Here is a 27,600-nt window from a genome sequence, read left to right on the forward strand (position 1 = left end):
TTTAATGTGTCCACTCATGAATAATTCAATATTTTTTTTCCAATCCTATTAATTATGTAAGATTTTAAAGTCTGGCACATACAGAAGATCACACGTTCACATATTCACACATGCCAATGGTCAACTACACTGTGGCAGCTGGGGTTCTCAAATGCCTCACAAAGTAAATGTGTAAGAATTATTTATGTGGAACTCCTTCTTTTCAGTCACACATACAGCCTGTAAAGATCAAGTTGGCTATTTTTGTTCTGCGCTGTGAACACATACGCACATGCACACACTCACACTACTCACCTGTTTGTGCCTGAAACACACCTGGCTGGTCAGCTGATCGTGGTCTTTGGGTCTTCACCTTCAGGTCATCATCATATGGATCTGAAATGGACAGAAGAAATACTTTGACTTGAATTTCTCTCTTTTTATCATATAGATTAAATTGTACATTTCAATATGTGGTGAGGAGCTAAGTGTGGGAAGATGAAGTCAATACTGATTTGTTTACTACATATTATTGTGACATAGCACACAGAAACTTGGTCTTCAAGCTTGAGTAAATAAGCGCTCATCAGCACCTACATCCACTTTGTACATTCAGAGGTGTCAAAAAATGCAAGTTTCTTAGTACATCCAAAACACGACTCTGGCAAAATAAAAATACAAACGCCTACATTTTCTTGGCCTGATCCTTGTAGCAGAATATTTAAAGAACACGCTGATACACTTCAGCACATATCGTGCAGAAACAGATAACAGAATGTCAAGTCTGCAGTATAATCTCAGAAAATCAGGAGGAAGTCAGTTCTGACTGGCTCATTTGCTTCGAGGGAAAACATGAAATGTCAATAAAAATATACATACTGAATATCAGTAGGATAGTATTCACAGAGCAAAGTAAGTAACCAAAAAAAGTTTTAGGAAACTTTGCAGCTATTGAAAACATACAGCTACATTGGAGAAAAGATAGTATCTGATATATCGGAGAGCTGATCTGAACTCGAACACCTCACACAAATGGCGAGCATCTGTGGAAACAGAAGAATTGCCTAGAGAGAAAGTATGGAGAAAGCGAAATCATGCGACATATCTAAGTCGGTTTTATCTCATTTGGTACAAACATACGGCGGCATGAGTGCATACTGTTATGTTCTGTGTAAATGGATTTGTAGGCTTAGTTTCAGCAACACAAGACTTAATCAACTCCTTCGGCAGGGGAAACAATCTTTGATTTAGCAGATCTTTTTCACTTGGGTACTTCTTGCCCATGGGATTTTTTGCAGTGACTGCGTATACACAAAGAAGCTGAGACATACAGTGAATCTAATGTCAATTTATTGATTGACGTGAGTTGAGTGATTGAGTGTGTGTGTGTGTATTAGATTACAGAGTGCAAATGTGATTGATACTAAAAAATTTATACGAGTTAGCCTGTATCAAGAAGTTGACCAAATGAACAACACAAGCACACACAGCATTTCCTCCCCTGCCTCCCAGCACACACAATGAATGCCTAGGACGTGTGCTGAGGCCCTGTCATGATTGCTAAACCACCCAATGAAACAAGCCATCTAATTTGGTCCTTTACAAAGACAACTCTTTGTTAGGAAAAAAAATACTTATTTTTCTCTCTCTTTCATTCATACTGTCTAACTCTCCATCCAGTTCCCTTCGGTCTGTTCTTCTCAGCAGGAACACTTGTGCTTCAAGGCCAAAGTACAATATTTTACCACAGGAACAATGTTATAATTTAGTTTGTCTGCCGTCTAAATGATATCTGCAGCTGGCTACAGCCCTGGGTGTAAGAAATAACGATTGAGTGCATGCGTGTGGGTTACTGGTTTCACTTTGTTTTGAAACAAATGGTGCAACAGTGCTCTGAAACTACTTTGGAAAACAATAAACAGATTTCAATTTTGCCTCATCGCTTAATTGCCATGGAAAAAATACTCTTGCATCTAATGTGACAATCAAAACCAGAGTAGGGATGAACACGCCAACAGCCCCAAGACTTCAACAAGTTTTTAATACTTCGTCAGGTCAGCGCACAGTACAAATGCACACTTGCTCAGCTCCAGGTTTTACAGTAATATTTTACAAGAAAAATATTGAACCTTGTGCCAGCAGATAGTGTTTCTAAGTATGTTTGACAGTTAATGGCTTCATACTATTCTCATCTTCTCATCATCATCATCGCCATAATAACATGACTCATCCTCCTAACATTCATTATCTAAAAATACAGCAGAGAATGGTACAACTTTTCTAATTTATGCAAAACAGAAGCTTTTCACCTGATCTTAACTTTTATAACAGGTCATTTACATCCTCTCCTCTAACTGACAGCTCTCTAAAGCCCTTGCCAGAGCAGCTATTATTCAGTCATAGCTTAGCAACCGTAACTAGGCACTAAAGGCCTGTCCATCTCTGGAATTTGTCCTCCTGCACTGACTGTTTTGCAAATACCATTATTTGGGGTTTTGGCAAGCCTCTTTATCTTCAAATTCCTCTTTATCTTCATGTCTTCCACACAGATCATCAACTGGTGAGAATGCTGGTTTTATACTTGTTACATGCAGCTTTAGTTTAGTGTTTTATCATGTAGCTGTTACATACATATGTCAGACTGTTTTATGGAGTTCTCCTTTTAAAAGGTATTGGATATATCATAAAATGGAGTGGAGTGGCGATGTGTTTTTAATCATCTCATACAGTTTTCCCAGTTTGTGTAGTTAGCTTTAGCAAGTGGTAGCCAACTAAAGCCACAGCTAATAAAATGTACTAACAAAATCCATGTATGTCAGCTGAAATGGGAATCCTGCTTTCATTTACTTTTGTGACCCACTGTTTAAGACACTACTATGAATTTTGAGTGGTAAATTTTCCACCCGCGAGTGAATAGCTTGATAGCCATAGCAACAGTAACTAAGGGGAGCATGGCTTAGTGAGCAGTCAGATTCCAAGTTCTCCTCATTCTCTTCAAATTCCTCCTGCTGGTCATGTCTGCTAGCAGGTGCCACAAAGCTAGCAATGCTGCTCATGTTCTTAGCAAAACCTGTGATGCCGGCAGAGTATTACAACCCCACTGATCTACCATGGAGTTTGGCAGGTTTAAGGTCTGAGTGACTGCCTAATGACAGGATTCATGGGTAACACCAGTGAGAAATAATCAAATGAAACTACAAGACTTCGACAGGGTAACATAAAGTTTCTGAATTTAACTTTTAAAGATTTCAGAAAATGTATTGATTTATTTGGGGAGTGACAGAGGAAGTAGTCCCGATCTGGGAGTTTCTGAATCATTTTTTTGGCAGAATCTGGCACAAATTAAGCCCTGTGTGTGGGTGTATATTATACACTTCTGTGCTTCTGAGACATAGAGGTCAGCGAAGCAGGACAGAGGAGTAATGTCTCACATAAAATGACCGTTGAGGACTACTTTTCTTCTATCTCTTTATTTCTCTCTCTCTCTTTCTCCCTACCTTTGTTTGTCCCTTTCTCTCTCTCTCTCTCTCTCTATTAGGTCTATGGCACAGAAGAGGATTTAGATGAAGACCGGTGTGGAGTCCGGCACAATCGAAAGTAAAGATCAATATGGATAAACCCCTGAGAGTACTGACCTTTACAAACCCCACTATATTGTTTAATGTTCTGGACTGCACTTTAATGGACACATCATCACACACTTCATCAAATCGTCTTGCCCTCTCTTATCCTTACCTTTTTCCACCTATTTCAGCTCTTTTTTCATCTCCAGGGGAATCTATTTTCTATCCATAGCGGGCAGTATCATTTCCAATTGTGGGTAGGGTCGATAATCCCATGACTGGTCAAGAGCAGTGGTAAAGATCTGATATTTTACTTGTAGTGGCACCTGATGCTTTAGTAACATTTGACTCAAGTGTGAGTAAAGCTAAAATATGTTTTAGAATCTTTCTCTGACAAATGAAGAGAAATAATCGTGGGACATCATCAGTCTGTTATGAGGATGGGAGGCCATTTGAGCCTGCAAAAGTCAAGGTCTGCCAAAAGGAGTATAAAGGAGTTTATACATCTGATTTAAATAAGACTTGATGTTGAAAGAGCAGAGCTTAAACCGAGGGCCCTCTTATCCCTGGTTTTCAACTCGTTTCATTCGTCTCTTCCTCTCATTTTCCATTTATAGGTGCATGTTACAGTCGAGGCCAATAATCTTGTGGTTGGCCGGATGCAAAGGTAGTACTGTGATATTCTGGGTGCATTTTCAATTAAAGAACATCTTGTAATGGACTGGGTGATATGTTAAGAGTCATTACAAGATTATGGGTGTTCAGTTCAGTCAGAGAGCAAAGGATAAAAAGGACTAGTAAGTGCAGCTATTTTGATTTCCATGGTGTAAATAAACTGTTGGTTTAGACTCTGTGAAACCTGTCTGCCATTTCAGCTACCTACGACAATGATTTGTGTGAGATAGCTTAACGGCCAGTGTATCGTCTGATCGTGAAATGTCAAGTCAAGTCATAATCTGTGACATTTTCATTAAAATAACTGTCTTTCCTCCTATTTTCTGTTGCCAAGTGAAGCTGAATAGAAAATGCAAGTAAAAAGGTGCCACAGTGCTGTTCCCACTTTTCAGCTGGTTCATTTCTGGGAGATAAAACACAAAAACAGCATAACCATTGCACAAAGTGTAGTGGTTTGTTGGTTATTCAAGGATAACCATTTGATTTGTTTGCCTAGTTGGAACCCAACTGCTAAGAATAAAGCAATGACATCTCAACCAGTCTTGTCCACCTCTTCGCTCAAGGCCATTTTCTCTTCCCCACAAACAAAGAGTTGATAAAATAGCATGTACAAGGACAAAGGCCCATTCACAGCCTGCTGAGCAGTATCACTCAGCAGGCAGAGGTTTGTTGTCATCTTCCTCAAGTCAGTGCAAAGAGTGGTGGGATACCCTCTACGAACACACACAATCATGGACACACGTGCACAGCACACTGAATGTCTGAATACACAAATGAGCAATGACACCAAAACTCAAATATACCTTGATGTGGCACACACACACACACACTGATACACAAATATACACCTACACAATGGGAAGTAAATATGGCTAATAAATAAACGTCATGCAGTAAAGCGGTTTTGAGTCCGTACAAAGCAGCAGGCTGGGGAAGGGGATTGGGGCAGAGCCAGTTAGAGCCACAGGCTCCTTTGTCAGACTGAGCCGGGATTTAAGCCTGCTGGGAAGACTGAATGTGTGTGTATATGTGTGTGTGTGTGGCTGGGGAGCGCATATGATAATATGGTAAAACAGCTGTGGTAAGTAAATGGCATGCACAGAAACACAGTGTCACGGAAATGTTCACTATTGACTACTGTCAGCTCTTTCAGTGCAGCATATATGATTGAATACACATTCTCCTGAACATGCACAATCACAAACACACACACACAGACACACACACTCACAAACACACACAGAGCTATTTCTCAGCCGTATATCAAATCTCAGCTTATAGCTCTCTGGTGCTGTCCATTTACTCCAGGGTCCATCTGGGAGAGTCCAAACTGATAGAAGTGCACCATAATGGACTCTTTATAAGCTACTGGACAGACAGATCCACTCCATCTCTCTCTCTCACTCCTCTCTCACCTCGTTTCTCTCTCAGCAGCAGATATGAAGAGAGGAGTTGAATCAGGTTGGTGCAGGACAGCGTCTGTCTGACTATGGGGGCCTCAAGGTCATTTGTGTGCCTTCAAAATGGATTCAGAATCTAGTTTTCTCGGCCCCACAGGCTGACGGGTGTTTTTGTTTCACACCTACACACATACACACCTACATATATACACACAGTTCAACACAAGCCCTGGTATACTTCCAAACTGCCAAATTGGCTTTGTTTCATTTCACTTTCATTCTCAATCTCAAATTGCCCTTTTTCCCCCATTTTTCTTTCTCTTATTAGATATTTTTCAAATCTTCCAACTCCCACACCGCACAGTGATTCGGTCTATCGTTCTGCCCTCCACCCCCTCACCCTCTGTCTTCCACCTCAGTCTTTCTTTCTTGTGGTTCCGTAACAAGATGAGAATTTAGATGGATTTATAGTCCAGTGGACTCTGAGCAAAGCTACAGGGCTACAATCAAACAGGCAATCAATGCAGGGATGGCTACAACAATTCATTCAAAGTAGCAAGATTACTGCACTGTGTTGGCCTGATCAATTACACTCATGGTTTAGCATGTTTGTTCAAGAGCCTCTGTATGGTGCATTCACAACAGGCCGGTGTAGCAGTATTTACAATTATAGCTAGAAGCATGTTAAATGGATCAATGTGAGATAAGCTTGAGTCCCTGGTGAAGTTGTTGGTGTGCTTTGTATCTCTGCCTCAGTCTGACACATGGTGCTGCAGGGTGAAAACCTCTCCCCATATTTAGACATCATCCGTTTGTCCGACAAGGACCTTTCTTCAATGTGGACTAATGAGGGTCTGAAATGATTAAATGCCAGCAGACAAGAATGCAGCACAATACCAAAACAAGACTAAGGTTGTGAGGCCGTACATAACTCAGGAACAGTGGTTTGAGCTCAATGGTAACATGCTCAGCAGGTATAAAGTTGACCATGTTCACCACCTTGGTTTAGCTTGTTAGCAAGCACGCAGCTAATAACAGGAATGTCATTAGTTGTGCAGGTATTTGATAGTAAACCAAAATATTCAACAAATTACACTTTGGACATGATGACAGCACTATATTAAAACTTAAGAGACCACAAAAGTTATTACAATTCATCCTGGGGGGAACACAAATGTCTGTACCAAATTTCAAGGGAATCCACTCAATAACTATTGAGAAATGCCAACGTTCTGCTTCAGCTGCCATTGAAGGGAAAGTTAGTCAGTAGGATTTATACTCTAGGGACATGAATGTATACCGTGTCTACATGCATATAGAATTTAAGACAGTCCAATAGTGGTTGAATTGCTAAGGTTCAAATAGGCTATGATTTCTGTCTTTTTTTGCCACACATAGAGGAGCTTATAAGCTTTTACATAGGTTTAAGACAAAACAGCTAAATTGTGATCTCAGCTGACAGTGCAGCCTACTCTGTCACATATAGTCTCCCTCTCCGTTCACATCTTTATGTTTTTTACCCTACAACTCTCTCTTTACTACAGATTTGCCAAAAATACCACCAGGAAAAATTTACTGCACCGAACTTGGCATTTCACTGCGAGGCTTTTCACATGACAACACTGATATGTACGGACATGACGGCAACCACACAAAAAGATCGATTACTGCTCACATTTGCCTCTGCAGTGGGATGCTGTTGCCATAGCAACATCATCATGCTGACGCCGTAAAGGAATGGAGGAGATGTGGTTGGGGGGGGCGGGGGAGTAATGCAGGGGGATGGAGGGAGGGCGGTGGATTATAAATCAGTGTCCATACTTGGTCGCCGGTCCTGCGTCTGACGGAGAGGTGAATGGAGTCTGCAGACGGCCGTTCTCAACTGTGGTGAAGGGCAGCTGCTGTGCTATTTCTATGACTCTAGTATTCTTTTAATTCCTTCCTTTGCTTTTTGCTTATTTGCTCTGTCTCATTCATTTTTTAAATGCTTTTTAAGCTTTTTTGTCTATGCATTCAATCTATTTCTTGTTTTATTTTTTATTGGTCGTATTATTTGTTCGTCTATTACTATAGTTTGTTTTGGGAATGACTTTCATTTTAATTCCTTTCTTGTGCAATACTTATAATGTTCTTCAATTATTTTCTGTCTTGAACATTGATATAGCGACAAAGGTAGTAGCAGTTCTTTTGGCATGTATTTATTGGCTCTGTGCAAGTGTCTACAATATCTGCATCTCGTGTAGACACACATATGTTAATGTTGGCAATGTATATTAATTCACGCATGGCATTGAGTCCTCTCTCTGGTAATCATCAATGAAAGCAGTCTGTGCATCCTGCTAATAAGAAAACTGTGTGCAATCTATGACTGTCATGGAAAATTAGTCCACATCTGCCTACACACTGAAGTGCATTTTTCCGAGTGTTGCCTCAAACACAAACTGCATTTGCATGGGCACTTAGCTCACAGGCTAAAGCAACCTAGAGCTCACTTTGGCAGGTGTTTTTCATGAATCATAACAGAGCAGTATGAGAGGAGCTAGACTTTAGTTCTGCACTTGGTAGAAAGGGTAGAAAAAATGATACTCAGACGCTGACTCTTGCCCCCAACCTCTCTCCTGAGTATACAAATACTCACACACCACTTACCTCTACTCTGTCTATTACCTTTCATCAGGGAAGGGTCAGCCCAGCAGGACAGAGGGGCAATCTTTGGGGGCCTTGTACGGACATGCACCCCAACACTTACACTCCCACACAAACACAGACACAGTCATTCACAGACAAGCTTAGTTTCACTTAGTTACAATGTATTGCTCCAGTCTACAGTCAGTCAGGGAGCTGAATCAGTCCCACTTTCTGCTGTTATATATTTTTTTTCTTTTAGGTGTGATGGAAGGATGAACCCATGTGAGAAAAAATGATAAGAATGCAGAAAATTGATGTCAAACCCAAAAGAAAAACAAAACAAAAAACAGAGCTGCTCAATGAGTCAGTGACACAGCCAGGCACTGATAACCCTCCCTTGAAGATGGTGTCCTCTATTTCTACATGGGTACCCTGTCCCTTTAGCTGGGAGATTGACTTGTGACTATTAAGCTTTGATACAGTCTAATACAGCTCCTGATGCACTATTTGTTCTGTCTAGTCTTAATATCTGTTCGGGTTTGGTTTAGTTACATGTGTACATTTGTTCCAGATATTTGTACTATCTTTAGATATAATGATCTCGGACTGTTGGTTCCGTATATAACTACTAGGTGTTATTCTTTCAGGCCATGCCTTAACAATACAGTATGTCCTACTAACTAATACACTCTGTGTACCCATTCACATTAATAGAGAGAACCATGACTTCATACTCATGTAAAAGGCATATGTTCAATCACATACACATGCTTACATCCACCTGTATTTTTCCCACTCCTGCCTGCAGAGAGTGACCTTGATGGCTTGTGCAGTGGAATCAAATAATGCTAGGATATCGGAGATGGAGACTTAGGCAACCAGCAGTTCAGCTCTTAAGAATAGCATTAAGCTTTCCAGAAATGGCACTAGTTGAGGCACAGTGCTGAAGCTGTGCTTACAATAGCTGATTGGTATCACCTGCTTCATTCATGCTTCACAGTCACTGGCTTACTCAGTCCAGTCATGTGCAGCCATTATAACCAGGTTGCTCTCTCCTGATTTGCTGTTTTTGGTACTGTTGATTAACATTAGCTTTAATGTTGATGTATGTGTTTATTAAGGAGGCTTTTTTTCCTTCTCCTTCGAAGAGCAGAGCCTTTTCTTCTACGTCAAACCCTGTCTTCTACAAATTTAGTTCACTGCTATCAAAATATTGATTTGTGTTATATCAAATGTGCAGAGTAGTTTATCTTTCTTTTATTGTTGTTTAGATACAAAGCGCAGGACTTCAAGTCACCTCTGAATTTTTCACATTTTAATTAAGACCACAATCTTTCTCTTGTGTTTGTGTGTCATTCACAATTTTGCAATCACTACCATATTTGGGAGCAGCATTAATCAGTATGTTACAACAATAGAAATCCTGGTAACTCTGTGTCTCTTTTCAAATGTATATACTGCTGCAAATTTGTAGTATAAACATAATTTCTTTGGGTTTCCAAATCTAACCACTGGCTATAAATGGTCAGTTCATTGACATGAGTGTCTCTTGCTGAACTACCTTCAGACAGACAGCTATCTCTGTTTGGGGTGTCTCTGTTTATCCAAGTGACTGAAACAGATCACAGCTTGGATCATTTTAAATTCAAGTTGAAACTGCTCTTGAAGATATCACTATTGCCAGGCCGGAGTTTTGTTTGAAGACATTACATTCCTTCCTCAAGCATTTTTAGAAGAGTGGCATGTAGTCATCCTTGGGTGGTGAAAGTGCCTTTCATTCTGATCATATCTGCCCCTTTTGTTATATCAACAACTTTTATTAAACCTTGGCCTATTTATCTGTTTAAAGTTTTACCTTGATGTGAATCCATATTTTCAAAAACAGGCTTTTTGCTTGGGAAGCACTTTGAGCCTCTTGTGCATCATCATCTACTCTGCCTACTAGGTAAGGTCAAAGATGCATTGAGATGTGACATTAATCAGCAAGGTCTTCATTCACAATAACTCTCATTTCTTTGGCAGAGAGGATTCATTTCTGGCATTAACTAATGTGACTCAGGCTCTGTGAATTGGCAATTTTTATCCCGGCTGTGATAGAAGAATTGCACGATAGGGCCATACCTGCAGAGAATAGCATTCTGTAAAACTGCAATCGTAACTTTGAGCCCATATAAACTTTATGGTTAATTTAAAAAAAAGAAAGAATGACTTGCAATGTAGAGATAGGCCTGTCACAGGAACCAGAAGGAAGTGAGAAATATAGGGGCAAGAGACAAGTACACAGGGTAGATCTCAGATATTGGATTAGCACTATTTAAAAGCGATATTCCGCTATCCTCCCCATCATCCCTGTCTCCTCCTCTTTATGTCCTGCACCCCAAGTCTCTCATATTATTAACCTCTCTCTCTCTCAATGTGTCTCCTGGGAAAGTAAAAAAATAAAAAATAAAATGCAAGGACAGGGGTATGGTCTTGACCTACACTAAAATACTTCTTCATACCTTCTCAATGTGCAGTAGTCTACCTGCACAACATACACACACATATATGGCCAGCAGTGAGAACAACCTTCTTTTTTACAAGGCTCAAGGACTGCCAGGGCCTCATCAGTTCTTGAGATGAGGCCTCTCGGCTCATTCTTTCTTTCTCCTGCACCGCTACGAAATGTTCCAGGCGATTTAGACCAAGAAGAGAAAAAGTGTTGTGTAGAACAAGCTCCTGAATAAATAGCTGAGATCAGTCAGGCCACAAGGCTAATCAAGAGAGCAGTGCAGTCATGCAGCATAAAGGGAGCTCCATGCTAAAGAGTTAATTTCAGCCATGGCGGCCAGTAGGGCTAATCAGAGTTGTGCTTTTTTTTCCCAGGGGGGAGAAATGCTGTGTAATGCGTACTAGCTACTAGGTTCCTGTGGAGATTTTATCTCTGCTAATTTTGAGGACACTATGCTTTGCTAAATGATCGTGCCTTGAATCATCAAAATAAGACTCTGTCCTAGATTTCTGTATGGTTACTCAAGCCGAAGCAAAGCCTGTGTGGGTGTGCTTGTGCATGTGCATGTGTTTTGAGTGTGTGACTGTGTATACCACTCAGCAAGACATGACATGAAGCATTAATTCTAAGGGGAAATTTGGGTGAAACGTGATTAAAACAAAATAAAAATAAATGTTATGATAATACTGTTTTTTTTTTTTTTTTTTTTTTTGTACCTCCATGTCCTCATTTGCTTTCCATGGCATTAATTTTTATGTGTTTTGTTTATTGTTTTACTTTACTGGAGAGAACAAACTTTTTTTTTCATTAGATCTTCAGATAATTCACTATCTGCCACTGTGAATGGTTTTGCTTTTTACTGAATAGAATAGTGTTCTCCTCAGTTTCTTTTCCCTAAAGCAATATTTTTGAAATTAACATAAAATCTAACCACTCTGTAGTGTGAAAAGGTTGCTATATTGTGAATCCCACTGAGGATGAATCTCCAGCTCTGTAGCTATAGTTGGCTCATTGGCAATTTTCAACTTACTGTTTGGGTTAACCGGTTATGGTTGAGTGCCAACAGCTCTCACCTATATAAAACTGTGGGACAACCTCCCAGAGATCTGCATCTTCTAATTGTGTGCTATCTGCCTAGTGGAAGTAGCAGAGTGATGTGGTAAATGTGCAGCTGCTGGAGAAAGTTAAACATCTATCAAGACAAATAAACCCAGGATTTGACAGAATAAACAAAAGACAAAATATTTAAAAATCACATCTTTGATGCTTTGTGTTTATTATTTATTTATTTGGAGTATATGTCTTGCCAGTGGTGGAAGTAAAACATTAAAAGTAGCTTTAAAATATTTACTTTTGTATGATGAATCAATTCAACACATTTAGCAGACAGTGGGTACTATAATTACATGCCTATAAGTTTTAGTTTAGTTTTAGCTTTAGGCAACTATAATTCTTTCCCCTCTCCACACTGGCCTTGAAAAGAGATCACTTTTGAAGAGATGTAGGGCAAAGTCAACAGTCCTTTTTTGTGTGCAAAAATGCAAATGTCAGGCACAAAAGGAGAGATTTAAGCTCTAAAAAGAGCATAACTTTTGAAGATATGCACTTGACTTGACTAACTCAGACCGCTAAAGCCTCATATTAGATTAAGCTGAAATTTTGAATGCTTTTTTACATTGAACAAAGACTGTGGATCAATTTCAAGGCCAGTATGGACAGTTGGAACAATTACAGCCACTAATGACTTAAAGTGTAATATGGGCATGGAATTACTTTTAAAAAAGACTTGAAAGAATGTGAGCACATCCCTTTACATTAAAAAGGCGCAGAAGGTCCTGATATTAAAAGGCTACATGTAGCCCCTTTACCATTGGGAAGGTGTAATTTAATAAAAACTGTACACATACACTTTAGGAATACAGCAGTCTAGTGAGACCAAGACACATACACTATAACACAAGTAGCATCCTACTGAAGTACAGGATCAAAAAATGTATAGTGTTTTCTTCTATTTCACAGTGCCCTCTGGTACCATAAGACATTTTCAGCATGTCCCAGTGGGAGGCAAACTCCTAGCCCCTGCAGTGACGACAGCCGTCTGCAACTCACTGAGTTGCATGATCATGTGCCATATATACAATAATGTTTTTTTCCTCTGTACTTTCATTTTTACATACATTCTACATCTATAAATGTTTCATTAAGTACATTAAATTTTCCTATCTCTTATTTAGAGTCTATGTTTAGCTTGGATTTTCTCAGATAAAAAGTGCTTGAAATGACAAGGCTTGAATGAATAGAGAAGGCCTTAGTATTTCCAGTACAACGGGTACATAAATATAATTGTACAGTTTTCAGTGCTGTCTCAAGCAGAAAGAAACCTTTCCACTCCCTCTTTCTCCTCCCTTCTCCTTCATGGCTTTTCTTAAAAAAAAAAAAAAAAAAAAAATAGAACAAAAATAAATCGTCAGCCATCACAGTCCTGTCCCTTCAAGGCATAAATGTGCCATCCCAACCACAGTATCTCCCTGTCACTATCAGTCACTCTTGCACCTGCTTGCTACACATCCAGTACTTGCTGTTGCCAGCATGGTTTTCTCACTTGCATGACTCTCTCTGGCTCCTGACCCCCATCAGCCCCTGCAACTTACTCCTTGTCTTCTTTACCCCATCACATCTCAATCACTCTTTCTTCTCCTGCCACCCCCGTCAGCAGTCATACCTTGAAATGAAAGTGGAAATGTTAGGTGCCACAGGGTGAAATTATCACTTCCTCTGCTCTTTCCTAACCTCCTCCTCTCCCCTCCTTCATCTCTGTCTCCACTTGCCTTTCCCTGTCCTACTTCCAAAGCCTGAAACAATGATTGTCATGAGATGGTAGATTAGACAAGTTTGGTACATGGCACAAATAAAGGCACAGCCTTACATGTCTTTTTTTATTTGGTTAGATCAAAGTGGAGACTGCAGTGAATAATATCACAGTGAATTGCAAAACTCTCTAATTTTGTTTAGTTTTTAGACAAATCAAAGTGCATCGCAAGCTGGTTGATACCCTTTCAAGTTTGAACAGAAATACCTTCATGGCTTCAGTAAAATTTGTGTGAGGAAAGTTTTATCATTTTCTGGAAGACAGAAGAGTTGAATAACTGAGAATATAATAACCAATTATATAAGAGAAAAAAGCCATACAGCAGACAACTGTGATGCAATACTTAGCTTCAAAGTACAGTTGGCCACAAAATGAGCCCTGCCTCATAGTCCCCATACCACATATTCCACAGATGGTGCATCATTTTCAGTGTAAATACAATGAGGTCAAACAATGAGGTGGAAAGTCTGAGTATCACCCAGTTTTAAACAAAAATGCATGAACATGATGTCTGCAGTAGCTTATGGCAAACTAGTGATTATGCAGTAGCATGAAGTCTATGAGCTGATGTCTAATGTGTGTGTGTTTGCAGCTGTCATCCGATGCTACATGAATTACCTGTCAAATGTTTTATTTCTTTTAATGACATCTGGAAGATAGCTGGAAACAGGGGAGATGCAAGCCATTGAATATGCCATCAACACATTGCATCACTCATGGAAATCCACACCACTAGCGGAAATAGACGAGTCTCTGTCTGCCTTGTCACATTGGATACCTGTCCCTGCTTCAACATCCATTTTTTTGGTCATGATTGACAGATATATATGTGTGTTTGGTAGACTGACAATGAATATTGTTGTTTCTATGTTCCTTATTTTAGCCAAGGTTTTCTGCTACGTTCACTGGCTCTGTCATGTGAGTCCACCACACTGTTTCTCCGTGTATATTTGTCCTCTCTATTCCTTTGCTTTCAGTATCCATAAGTCTTTTTCCAGAATTCCTTGAGTCAGCTTAATGTCGCACTGATTAATCACTTGATTACCTCTAGCCAATAGTCACATTGATTAACTTTTCCTCATGATGGCTTTCTGGTTGACTCCCCAGAGAGTAAGGACTCTCTTTTTGCAGACTTGCGATGGAAAGTGAGACATGACTGGGGGACATCTGTGCAAGACTCTGCCATGGAAGGTCAACCATGTCCATGACATCTTGGAGAGATCACACACCACTGAGTGACAAAGAACACTGAGCTCCCTTTTCCACAAAGAAAGAGAAAAGCCTTCTGTTCAGACAGCTACAAAATCCCTTTAGGGGATGTTAAAGTTATAGAGAAATAAAACATCTTCAAGCCATCTTGAAACTGACAAGGATTTTTTTTCAGTCGCACTCTTTGAACCTGAGCTATTTCACGTTATTGGTACGAGAAAAAGAGAATGTGATGCAACATATATAGTATCAAGCTTGTGTTTGGGTGCATCAAGAGAAGCATTTCAATCACTTAGAAAACCTCTGGGGCTGCAGTCTGCCACCACATCCAGAAACATTCAAGGGCCACTGTTGCCTTATATCAGTGTCTGACTGAACCCAGCGGTCACAACTTCACTTGAATGTTTCAAACAGAGCTCAATATCAGATACACACACTGGAAAGCATACACGCAAGTCAAGGCAGGTAATACAATGCCAGGTCTATCTCCTGCTCTATAGGTGGTATCTGCTGGAGCAAGAGATCATAAGTGAAATGAAAACACAGAGACAAATGAAAAGGAAGATGAGTTTGAAGATGAGACGTGTCACACTTTCAGTGTCTTCCCTTTCCCCCCGAAGAAGGGCTGTATATAGATGTGTGTGCAGATGGCTTAAGTGACTTAGATGAGGACCAACAGATTCCACAGAGCACATGAGAGAAAACTGTGAGAGTCGGATGGAGGGGAGTGCACGCTTAACAGAGCTCACCTAAAGCAGTGATTAAACACTGTGGAGGTGGAGGGTGTAGAGAGCTCAAATAGCTGCACTTAAGTACTTGAAGCAGTGAATGTACTGTAATGACGCTTGCCTAAAAAAAAAAACACAGGAGCAGCATGTGAAATCATCACGTGCAATTAACATGGCTGACTAAGTGCACCTGAGAGTTTTTCATCTGTGCTTTCATCAATGGAAATGTGATATTATGGGAGAGTTGATGTGTCAACCCATGGGCATGCATCACCCATGCATCATTAGAGTCGTCACTGTGGTTAGGGCCCCTTAAGCCACGAAGCTGATAAAGGCTAAAACAGCTGTCCAAGACAACTATCGCAAACTAGCGTCCAGCTCTGTTACGCTTCATCAAAGCCAACAGCTGCATGCGTGCGCCTCTATCCTTGCATCTAAGACCGCTGCTGTACATTCACGAGAGTACTGCGTCTGCATCTGTGTGTGCGAGTGTGCCCAGGGAAAGGGTAATGAGGACCGCTGGGGCTTGTTTAAACAACCAGGGTTCACTAGTGGAGAAGCGAACTAGAGCTCCATCGCTCCCTTGAGTGGGGGGAAAGCAGAGCAGCTTCAGTGCTTCCCAGTCTTATAATCTCCAGCCCACATCGCATCAGAACTCAGCCATGTGCCTTGAGACCCACACCCTATCCCCTCAATCCTACAGGCACTCCGCCCCTCAGAAACCCAAGGTATAGAGTTTTGCCACATGGGTGTGACTGGTGGAAAAGTTCCTTGGCTCCATATTGTTTTCCAACCACCTCATCATGACATCTGGATGAAGTTTTTCTACTAGCTATAGGCATTTAGAAAGAATTTAGTTCAAGTTTTATAAAAATCAGCACACAAGTAGAAAGCAAGAGGCTCTTATTTTGTAATTATCAACATTTTTATTTCTATGTATTCTCCTTTAAAGTTAAATCTGGTGATTGGAATCAATTTATTGCCTTCACCTCAGTAGCAAGTTTTTCCTATTTGGGCATTTTTCTCAGTCTAAATCAAGGTTATGCACAGGCATGCGAGAGCACAGGTACACATAAAAACACAGACACACACCCACACTTCCCCACACACGTGCGCACACACACACACAACACAGTGGCCTCATCACCTTACATTGATTTCCCGCTGGCCAACCAACTGCTTAGCCATCTTTGTGGTGACAGGTTGACCCATGAGGCCTGTTAGATGCTCGCCCGCACGCACGCACACACACACACACACACACACACACACACACATCCAGGGAGCTATCCTGCAGCCTTTAGGGAACTCCCTGAAGCATTTATTGACCACAGAGAGAAAGTGGCTATTAATCTGACAAAGGCTTAAAAGCCTGTCACCGTCTGTTTGTGTGTGTGCGCACGCTTGTTTGACATGTGAGTACTTGCGTGTAGGTATTTGGCATGTGCAATTTTATGCATTTACAGATGTAACGCGTGCCTTTACTTGAACATGCATTAAAGTGTGTATTTCTGTTTGTTTGCCCGTATAAATGAGCATAATATTCATGTGTAAACGTCCAATTAAGACATAAATCCAGTTAGCAAAAAAGAAAAAAACTCTACGTGTTACATAATTAACCGTAGTGTCTACCGCTTGGCCCGCATGACACCTTTTAAAACGCAAGGTGAGCCTGTCTAACCCTCCATTCCAGCAAATTACCGTCATACTGTTACTTCTGCCAGTTCAACACCCCAGAGGCAAACCTACAGGCCTGACAGAGCAACAAGATAATGAGAAGACTAAGGGAGAGAGAGAGAGAGAGAGACAGAGAGGCTGAGGAAGAGAAAGAGAGGATGAAGGGCATACAATGAATTGAAAATGTCTGTATGTGTCTGTGCATCTGTGCGTGCACTTATGGCTCCATCCATCAATTAAAGCCTTAACTCTCAGATCCCTCACTTTTCATCTTGGCAACAAAGTAACAACTTATTTGTTGAGCGTTCCAAAATCCATGCTGCGGGAACACCGGGGTGCCGTGAGGTCAGAGATGGCGAGGGAGAGAGAAGATCTGTCTTATGTCGCTGTGTTTCTCTGCCAAGAACATCAACTTAGAGGAATTTGTCTCCGGAGCCTTGTTATTGTCGACTCATTGTTCGAGGCCATTGTGCTCTGAAGTTGTCATGCCTGGCAGAAAGGCACACACACATACAAACTGGCATGCTTGGATTCAACCAGCTCAAACAGGCATTAAGCATTGGTTTTTAGCATTTTTTTTTCCTGGCATAAAAAGGGTTTTGACGTGTTGTATGGGTGTTGTGCAAGTGTTGAAGTTAGTTGTGTGTGTGTGTGTGTGTGCGTGCGTGCTCCTAGGGAATGCGTGCCTTTGGCATGTCCTTTGTGAATGATGGCTTTGCTAAAGTGCTGCGAAGAGAAACATTGGTTTGCTACGCCTTTGATTCATTGCTGGTGTGAGAGAAATTTGCATAGCAGGCAGACTCAGGGCAGATCTGGGCTCTCGTTAGCCGGGTGGCTAGATACTTCATCATTATCATCAGGCTTGAGCTTCGGTTCCAGCCTCTCTGGCCTTGCTCATAATCTTCAAGCAGGCTTTGTGGAGGGGAAAAAAACAGTAAAGGTCTTGAGCAAATTAGGAAATGGAGTCCATGTAAAAAGACTAGCTCTCCATGCATAAACATTTGTTGGTTGTTCACTGGCCACTCACACACAGTTTCACCTGTCAGTCCTGTTATTCTGTCTACACAGGTACTCCACATTCACCCCCCATCTCTCTCACCTACTATTTTTCTGTGTCGCTCACCCTGACACGCTTGCTGCAGCGCTTTCGGGGACAGTGCTTGTTATAGAGGACATGCTGACGAGTGTCGATCGATACGGACTCCCAAACTGCAGCATCCGTCTGAGAGCCGTGGGTGTGTGTATGTGTGTACATGCGCTTTGTGTGTATGGGGCATCTGTGCGTGCATATCTGTTGGTGTATGAGCAAGATGTTTGGCACTCAGGTTAGACACATGTGGGTGCTGCTGTCATTTCACTGTGCCCTTGAGGGCGTCAGCTCTCCCTGCACGGGTATGCAGGTGTGTTTGCGTGTGTGCACTTGCGTGTGTGATGGATTTAGATATCAGTTTATGGGGGATTATATGGACCGCTTCCACGGCTATTTTTCTCTATGAATATTTTACCATCATATAAACAAAACGCAATTTCAAGGCAGCTGTGTACATGGGACAGACAGAGGGGCAGAGAGGAGCTGTGGCTCTGTGCCAAGTGTGCTGCCATCAACAGAAATTATAGGTTGGGATTAGAAGGGTTGGCGCAGATGTAGATTGTCCTATTGAAGAACTGTAACACAATTTGCCTCCAAAATACCTATCCAGTTCCACTTGACCACATTTGAGTGAGAATTGGCTGCAGTGGCATAAAAGTACTTGCAGCAGGGCACGAAAGAAAAGGAAAACGAGACTGAGATGGAGACTAAGAGTGTTTCTTCTTCCCTGAGTCTTAAATCCGCCATGGGTAACTGCTGGAGTGTGACAGTAGGCTTATAAGAGCCAGTGTGTCGATAAATCCCAAGCGCATTTATTTCTTGCAAGACCAAGGGAGCATACCTCGCTTTATGTCCCCTGCAGAACAAGAAGGCAAGGTAATTTTTTTCCCAATCCACTTATTTATCCCGTTATTTATATATTAATGTGTTCACATGCATCATAAACTTTTATAGAATTCCTAGCCAGCGCCTGGATGAAGTTTGAGCATTATATATGAATTGTTTGTAGCCTCCTTAACTTTTCATACTCTTTCTGAACATATCTCTCTTTGTCATGAATTTATTAGATAAAAGTTCCCTTCACATCGATGATAGTGTGCATACTGGCTCATTGAAACAGTAGGAAGAACAGTTGGTGATTAAATTCACTCCTCCAAACATCACATTAGATATGCAGATTATTGTTTTGTCCAAAAAAGCAATGACACACTAATGGCCAACTCCAAACTATTAAAAAAAAAAGTCTAATGGGATCATTATCAAAATTGCTCAGACAATTAAGCATAACATGTTTATCTGAAGTGCAAAAAGAATCTGAGATATCTCTGAATCAACACAACCTCTCTAATGGAAAAGTCTGTAATTGGAGGCAAACCAGTGACTGTGGAGACCTTTTTATTTATTTCTGTTGTTCTTTTGTTTCTTTTTTCCTTATTATACTGCATCAAATTATGACATATATTCCATCAAATAAAAAAGAAAAAAAATACATATATAGCATGTAGTGGCTTTTATGTTAAATTTCAACATGCTTCACAAAGAAATAATACAAAGATGAAGATAGTAGAAACAAGAAGAAACTGATTTGAGAATATGCATGTCCACATGTGAGAGGCCACTAATCCCACTAACCCTAAACCTTGCAGAGAGATACGCACACACACATGCATTAAAATCATGGCTAAACACACACACATACACATCCATGTACACCTATTTTTGTGGTGACCCATAATTGTCATAATGCATGCCCTAGTGCCTTACCCTGACCTTAGCCATCACAAGTGAATGCCTAGCCCTCACCAAATCCATTTAAATGTTTGGGGTCCTACATTTTGGTCCTAACAAAGCTGTCAGACCCTAGAAGTATAGTGGGCTCCCAATATTTGGATCTTACAAATATAGTACACACACAAATCCACACATGCAAGAGACAGTGCTCTGTCAAGGACATCTGTGAGAATATGAAAATACAACTAAGTCCTTCTCAAACCTGCCACACCCTGACATCCATTTTTCAGCTCCCTCACACACACACACACACACACACACACACACACTCTATAATATAAATATGTAGTTGACCATGGTGTCTCCCCACTGCTCCATTAGACTCCCATGCAGATGATATCATCTCTAGTCGGCATGCATGGGAGGAGGCAGGGATGGGAGGACGGAGGGGGAGGCTTCACAGCACTGTTGGAGTCTGTCAGAGGGGGAGCGTTATCTTGGAAGCAAAGAGCCATGGATGAGTGGAAAAGAATGACGGATGGTGAAGGTAAGGAACACACTCAAGCACCCACCAGTACATACGTGCACACACACATACAGTTTCCCATGTGGTTTTGCTAAACTCGTGGGGCAAGATTTCCTTGTCTTGTAATGATTTCTAAATAGGGCCTCATTGCCCAGGGATATATTTAATTGCCACACACCGGCTGGTGATGCTAATGCACGCTGACAAAAAGAGAGCGGGAGGCAGAGGGAGAGAGAGAAGTCAGTCACACTTGTTTTGAAGTTACTTTGACTTAGCAAGGGCACGAGCGGCTGTCACTCAGTGGTCAAGCTTTACACATCCACTTGTCTGTGACATTTCAGGGGGATTTAAATGTAGGTACTGGAAGCAACTGCTGTCACATGTCTGCTAACTCACCCACACCACTCTGTCTCTGTCTCTCTCTCTCTCTCTCTCTCTCTCTCTCTCTCTCATACACACACACACACACATGTCCACCTCCATGCCAGTCCTATTGTTCTCCCTGCACTGTGTTGCCAGATCCCCTCGCAATAACCACTATGTCTCCCTCTGTGCTGCAAGCTTGTCTGTGTATTTATACTGTATGTGCTCATTTGAGTGTGTGTATTCCTGTGTGTGTGCATGACCATGAGTCATTTGTGTATGTATGTATTATAATCTAGTATTTCGATGGATGTCGTCACTACCCAGTGAGACCCAGCCTTAGGATGAAGGCAGTTTTCTTACTGTTTCTTACTGTCACTTAACACAATAAAGGCATTGTTCACAAATACACACACACTTCATACACATACAGAGCAAAGGCCATGAAGGAGATTTGTGCACTCACAGACACACATGGTTTGCTTTGCTGTGGCATGTGTGTGTGGGTGTTTGCGTGCAGCTGCTTTTAGAATGAGTGTGTGAGCACCCAAGTGACCGGCTACAAACAAACAAACAAACAAACAAACAGGGGAGTAGCAGGAGAGAATAAAACATATTCACACTTCATGACTGCGGGTGTTTTCTTACTAAACTTGCCTGTGACAGTTTTTGAAACACACACAAAAAAAAGTTTACTGTGGAGGCCTGCATGAGCGAGCAAATCTCTGAATGTGTATCAATGTGTATGTATGTGTGTGTGTGTGTGTGTGTGTGTGTGTGTGTGTGTGTGTGTTTGGGAAGCTTCCCCTTCCTGTATTAGGATAAATAGCCTTGTCTATCATGTAAGGTGGTGTCTGGCAAACAGATTCCCCTCACGTCAAGCCAGATGAACACAAATGAGTTCCCCAGAGGAGACGTTTCACGGGGGAAGAGTGTCCCTGTGACACTTATCGTGAAGGACATCTTATGGGTAAAGAGGAGGTACGGGTGACAGCCAGGAAGTAAGCATGGCTGTACCATGCATCAAGCTCCTATTTAAATACAGAGAGCCCCCAGGACTACATTAACATTCAGACCTGTGCATTGGACTTAAACACACTGCCGCAACAGCATGAAAATGAATCTCTTTTTGATACTGTGATGTAAAAAAATACATTTACATAATGGCAGGCAATCTGTCATACCCCTCGCTGCTCCGTATCAATAACCCCCCTCTGTCTGTCTCCGTATGTCTCTCTTGGTGACAATACCATCGGCTCATTTCTAGAAATGGATGGAAGGTGCGCCTATAGCACCTTCAGAAAAGCATTAGATAACTGGTTGTCGACTGCTACGGGGCTTACGGTGTCGCTCCACCTATGAGGTGACAGGTCCCACGCACACTAAATCACTGTACAGTACCAAGGGGTAATTATACTGCTGCAGTAAATCTTCCTGATGGCCCTGCAACTTAGATCATCTTCTTACATGCCTGCATGCGCACACACGGTCAGGGATGCACACATGCTTTATGATGTATATGTTCACACAGAAGCATGTATGCACGACAGAGTAACCGATGTGAGCTCAGCTGGCCAGTTGTTTGCCACATGGCTCATAGCGTCTCCCTTTCCACGCATGATTGCACCGTAAGTGGACCACATGCACTATCATCTATACAGTAGTTTGCGTGCTGTTTACCATATTTACACATACCCTCTAAATTTTCTCCATTGTTGGTGAGGGGCTGAGCTCACACAGTAATCTTTTTCATTTAATTTAGACCACCACAGTATGCCAAAGCTCTTCTTAAATACCTGTAGCGTAAGTGTTACATCAAAGGAGACCAAAGTACATTCACATTGGGAGTCATTTACTTAACAGTGATTCTGTGGATGTTGACTTTAACTAAAAGATCAATAGTTCAACTACAGTGGAAAGAAATAGTAAGCAAACCTTTTGGCATTACCTGGTTTTCTGCATTAATTGGGCATAAAATGTGATCTGTTCTTCATCTGAGTCACAAGTTCAGACAAAGACAATGTGCTTAAGCTAATGACACACAGTTAATCTTTTGTGTCTTTATGGAAAACATCCATTTAATATTAACAGCGCCAGTGGAAAAAGTGAGTGAACATTTGGATTTAATAACTGGTCGAACCTGCTTTGGCAGTAATGATCTCTAACAAGCTCTTCCAATGGCTACAAATCAGATCTGCACAACATTCAAGAAGAATTTTTGACCGATCTCCCCCACAGAACTGCTTCAGCTAAGCCATATCTTTAAGATGTCTTGTGTGAATAGCTCTCCTGAGATCATTCCATAGCATCTCCGTTGGGTGAAGGTCCGTGCTCTGAATCAAAAAACTGGATTTTTGCAGTCTGATAATTTGTTGTAATTTTGTAGTGGATTTGCTTCAGTGTTTACTGTCATTATTCTGCTGCATCACCCAACTTCTACTGGTGGGCAGCCATTGCAACATTATCCCGTAAGATACCCTGATCACCTTGGGAATACATCCCCCCCCAAACTGTCCACTACCAGAGGCAGCAGCTCCCTCCTATTGTACTTCATCCAAACCGCTGGTCTATAAATTGTCATTTATAGACAATTTGTCAAGCTGTGGACTGTTGAATATCTAAACTCTTTGAGATGACTTTGCAACCCTTTCCAGCTGTGTGCAAATCAACAATTCTCGACACTGTCATTGTCAGTATGGACACAAACAGTTCCTACCATATTTTAAGACAAATAATTTTGTCAGTCTGACAGTCTTGGCCAGCCACAAATAGCTCTAATTTACAAATAAAACCTAAATTAAAAATAGCTAAGGATATAAATACAACCACTGAACTTCAGAGTCATTATATAAAGTACAATTATGATGACATGAAGCTCCATTGCAGAGTCAGAAAATAGACATTTTTAAAGGTAGTCTGTGGAATGTTTGATCTCTAAAAAAGATTAATCTATGGTGTTGTATGCTCTGTTTTGTATGTAATGCTCTACAATAACTAACATGCACCAGGGTAAGTCCTACAGACAACTTCATGCAATGCCGCGTATTGAGAGTTGGTGGATGGTGCACCAAGGAATGCAACAATACACCAGCAAACTTCAGGGAAAAAGAAGAGTGGAACAAATATTACAAACCCTACGAAACCTTTAGCCATATGATGTCTCTTTAAATGGCACACTGGTGTTACTTTGTTTCCTTCAATGCTGATTAGGCAGAAATATCAAGGCACCTGTTCTGGTGAGTTTAATGTCACAAAAGTCAATTTTCTATAGACCAGCCTGCTATTGACTTCTTGTTTGTGGCCTGTTTTTCAGTCATAGACTGGGGTTGGGATTACACTGCAGTACACCTCCGATTGCCTGTGCAAAGCAGTGTAATAAAAGGATCTTTTCATTCAGGTGAACCATCATCATTGTATAAATCAAATGCTTTGCTCCAAACTGTATGTCAGTGCTTTGTTCATGCAAAATGTCATTGTTGCCAAAACGACAATGTGAGTTTTTGTGTTTGACAATCGGTGTGCAGTATCACACAAACGTATTTTTATATAAAACCACAGAGACTGATATTCACACAAAATGTCAAACCTGTCGGAGAGATTTGCATGGTTTGAGTTTGACATTGGAACATTTTTAAATCATCACGCAACTGGAACTTTGACAAACAGATGTTCACACACACACATACACGCAGAAAATGCAAGCCTCTGGGGGTGTATCACATGGCCGTGGGCACAGGTGCACTATGGGATGCCTGTCTATTTTCTGCAGTTAATCGATCACATGAAGCCACTGGAGCTTGACTAGGAGTCAGTGGGCCAGAGAGTGATATAGGACTGTGTGTGTGTGTCTATGGGTGTGAGTGTGCGGTGCGGTAATACATCTCTGTACTCCATTATCATCAAATTGCTCTACGACCACTCAAGAGCTGCATGAGCCTTATGAGACACACTGTAGCTCTGAGGCTTTTTGTCATCCACTCATTCACACCATACACACATCACACAGTCACACTCTCTCTTTCACACACGCACACAGTCTCACATGGCAGGTAAGCACACGGGGGTCTCTAGAGGTTAGCTAATTTGGCCCACTGGTGCCGTAACCACATCTCCCTTGCTTCATTTCATCTCCTCCTGCGCACATGTCGCTCCAAACTTCCGCTCTTCTTCTAAAATATCCAGCTGACAAATCTACTCTGCCTTCAGTGCCGCTTGCTTCTTACCATCATACAACTTTCATTAGGTGCAGACAGAGTGATGGACCTAATTCAGAGACAACCTTTTGCCCTTATCCTATCCCCTCAACCACTTAAACCCTCTGGGATCTGAAAGGGGTTTGGTGCAAGGGAATGATACTATTCTTTGCTGTACTGTGTTCTATATAGAGTATATTTGTGCATGTGTGTTTTCATACATGTGCATGTGATCTATATTTCTTCAGTCTCTCTTGCTGTCTGTAACTTAGTATGTATTCACCTCCAGTTTTTAAAAACATAAGTAGTTCTTTGTGTAAAATAACTGTGAATAACAGAAGTTGTTCAGTATTAAACAACTTGACCAGCTCTGTTCTTAATTCCCATGCTTTATTTTTGTCACCATGAGGGTATCTGTGGTCGTTGTAGTGTCTTTATATACAGTCCATCAATCGGTAATGTGATTTTAGTTTGAAGTTTTGTGAGAATAACAAGAAAGTGAGTTCAAGGAGAGATATGTCAAGGTCAACTGTAGATTTAGCTTGTTGGAGCTTTCTGTGGGCATTAAGAAATGGAAAGGATTTCAATCTCCCATGTTTTGAAAAAAAGAAAAGAAGTTGAAAGAGAGGTTACAGACTTTTGGTGCTGAAACTATTTTCATTATAATTTAATCTGGCAATTATTTTCTCATAGTCATTGATTAATCATTTTGTGTGTGAAATATCAGAAAATAGTGAAAAATGTCTGTTATAATTTCCCATAGCCCAGAGTTACTGCTTTACACATCTTATTTTGTCTGACCAACAGTCTTAAGCCCCAAAGGTCTGCTATAATGTATATGAAGAATATGTCAAATCTTGATCATTTACTGCCACATCTCTCTATAGAATGTGAAGGCAATATATATATATATTTGGGCAAATTATTTAAATCTTTTAAACTACAGTATTTTGTGTTGGAACAAGATCTATAGATTTCTAACTGAACTCCACTCTAACGGTTTTTGTTTTTGTTTACAATTCTGTCCTAAAAACTGAAGGCATACAGCTGTACAGTTGAATACTCTATGTGCAGATGGTTGCAGTGGGAGGTAGAATATGACAGTAAGTACTGATGTATGTGGTGCAGCAGAATATGTAGGTGTCAAGGAAGCATGGCTAAACCACTAATATACTCTCTAATGGCAAGGGAAAAAAACATAATTTTCCTAGTGAGATGTTGCAAGTGCACAATGCAACTGGACAAAGAGGTCTATTTATTGGAAGGTACACAATATATTTTCCCTTTATTTTGATTTATGACATTTTTAATAGCATCAACAGGAAGTTGGCCCGTGTTGCACTGCCTCTGAAATACGGCCAAGGCAGGACAGAGTACTGTATACCAATCCATACTGAGCCGCAGAGATCTGTTGAGAAAACTGAAACGATTATAAATGACAAGGTGTGCATGACTGTGAATGTGTGTGTGTCTGTGTGTGTAGGGCTTTTGCTGGAGCATAAAGGGGCTCAGTACTGAGCCCGTTCAGAGAGAGAGCCATAGCTCATGAGCGCAGAATACTAATCCGGTTGCCACAGTCACCCTGAGCAGGCAGTCCTACGCTGAGAGGACACATGCAGTTTTGCTTCATTCATCTGAGGAAAAATCACCACCACTGTATTGCACAGCACACAATTGCTCTTTGTCATCAGCAGTGGCATGTGTACATTTTTCACTCTGTCTGCATGTGTTTGGGTAGAGTTAAGGGTTATTAAAACACCTGTATGTACTGTACGCTTGCACAGTGTGAAAATAAACACCTCTCTCACCCATGCTGGTAAAGACACACACAAAAAACACACACACGCTTCTCTCTGCTCTAATTACCAGGAAGCAGATAGTATTCCATGAGGATGGGATGAGCTGTGTGTGTGTGTGTGTGTGTGTGTGTGTGTGTGGTGTGTGTGTGTGTGTCTGTGTCTGTGTGCGTGTGCGTGTGTGTGTGTTTGTAAGTGACGGACCACTTGCTTCTGCTCAATGCAAGGGTGATCTGGTCCCCAGAGTCCCAGCCAAATCCCAGTCCTCTCTCTAAGTTTCTCTCTCTCTCTCTCTCTATCCTCCCTGATTTCACACATAAAACACAATCCACACTCTATCTGGACTAATGAGAATTCCCAGTGATTGCTGTGGAAGTGCTGTGTGTGTGTGTGTGTGTGTGTTCAGGGGGCATGCCATGGGGAGGTGTGAATGTCAAGAGACTGAGGCAGGTGTCCAGCAACAAGATCTCCTTGAGGGGTAATTTGACACCTGGATATTAGACTGTCTACCTACATCAAGACAGGACCAGGGGGAGGAACTCTTGATGTAGGAGGCAGTACATTAAAGGTGCTGTATGTAAGTATTTTAGTTTAAAACTTTTAAAAATGAAGTAAATTAAAATGTATTTACAAATTAAAATGCATAGGTGCTATTTTCCATGTATTCACAAACCCATTATTG

General features: G+C 41.1%; 1 protein-coding gene across 5 annotated transcripts in view; it reads right to left on the reverse strand.

The window, feature by feature from the left end:
- Positions 1–27,600, reverse strand: part of adgrb2 (adhesion G protein-coupled receptor B2) — a 202,170-nt gene that overhangs the window by 105,064 nt on the left and 69,506 nt on the right. For all 5 annotated transcript variants that reach the window (XM_051065750.1, XM_051065748.1, XM_051065749.1 and 2 more), the window contains exon 3: positions 295–375. In XM_051065750.1, the coding sequence (XP_050921707.1) occupies positions 295–375 (81 nt within the window). The remainder of the gene's footprint in view (positions 1–294; positions 376–27,600) is intronic.

The sequence above is a fragment of the Lates calcarifer genome, linkage group LG3 (genome assembly GCF_001640805.2).
Source record: "Lates calcarifer isolate ASB-BC8 linkage group LG3, TLL_Latcal_v3, whole genome shotgun sequence".
NCBI classification, from domain to species: Eukaryota; Metazoa; Chordata; class Actinopteri; family Centropomidae; genus Lates; species Lates calcarifer.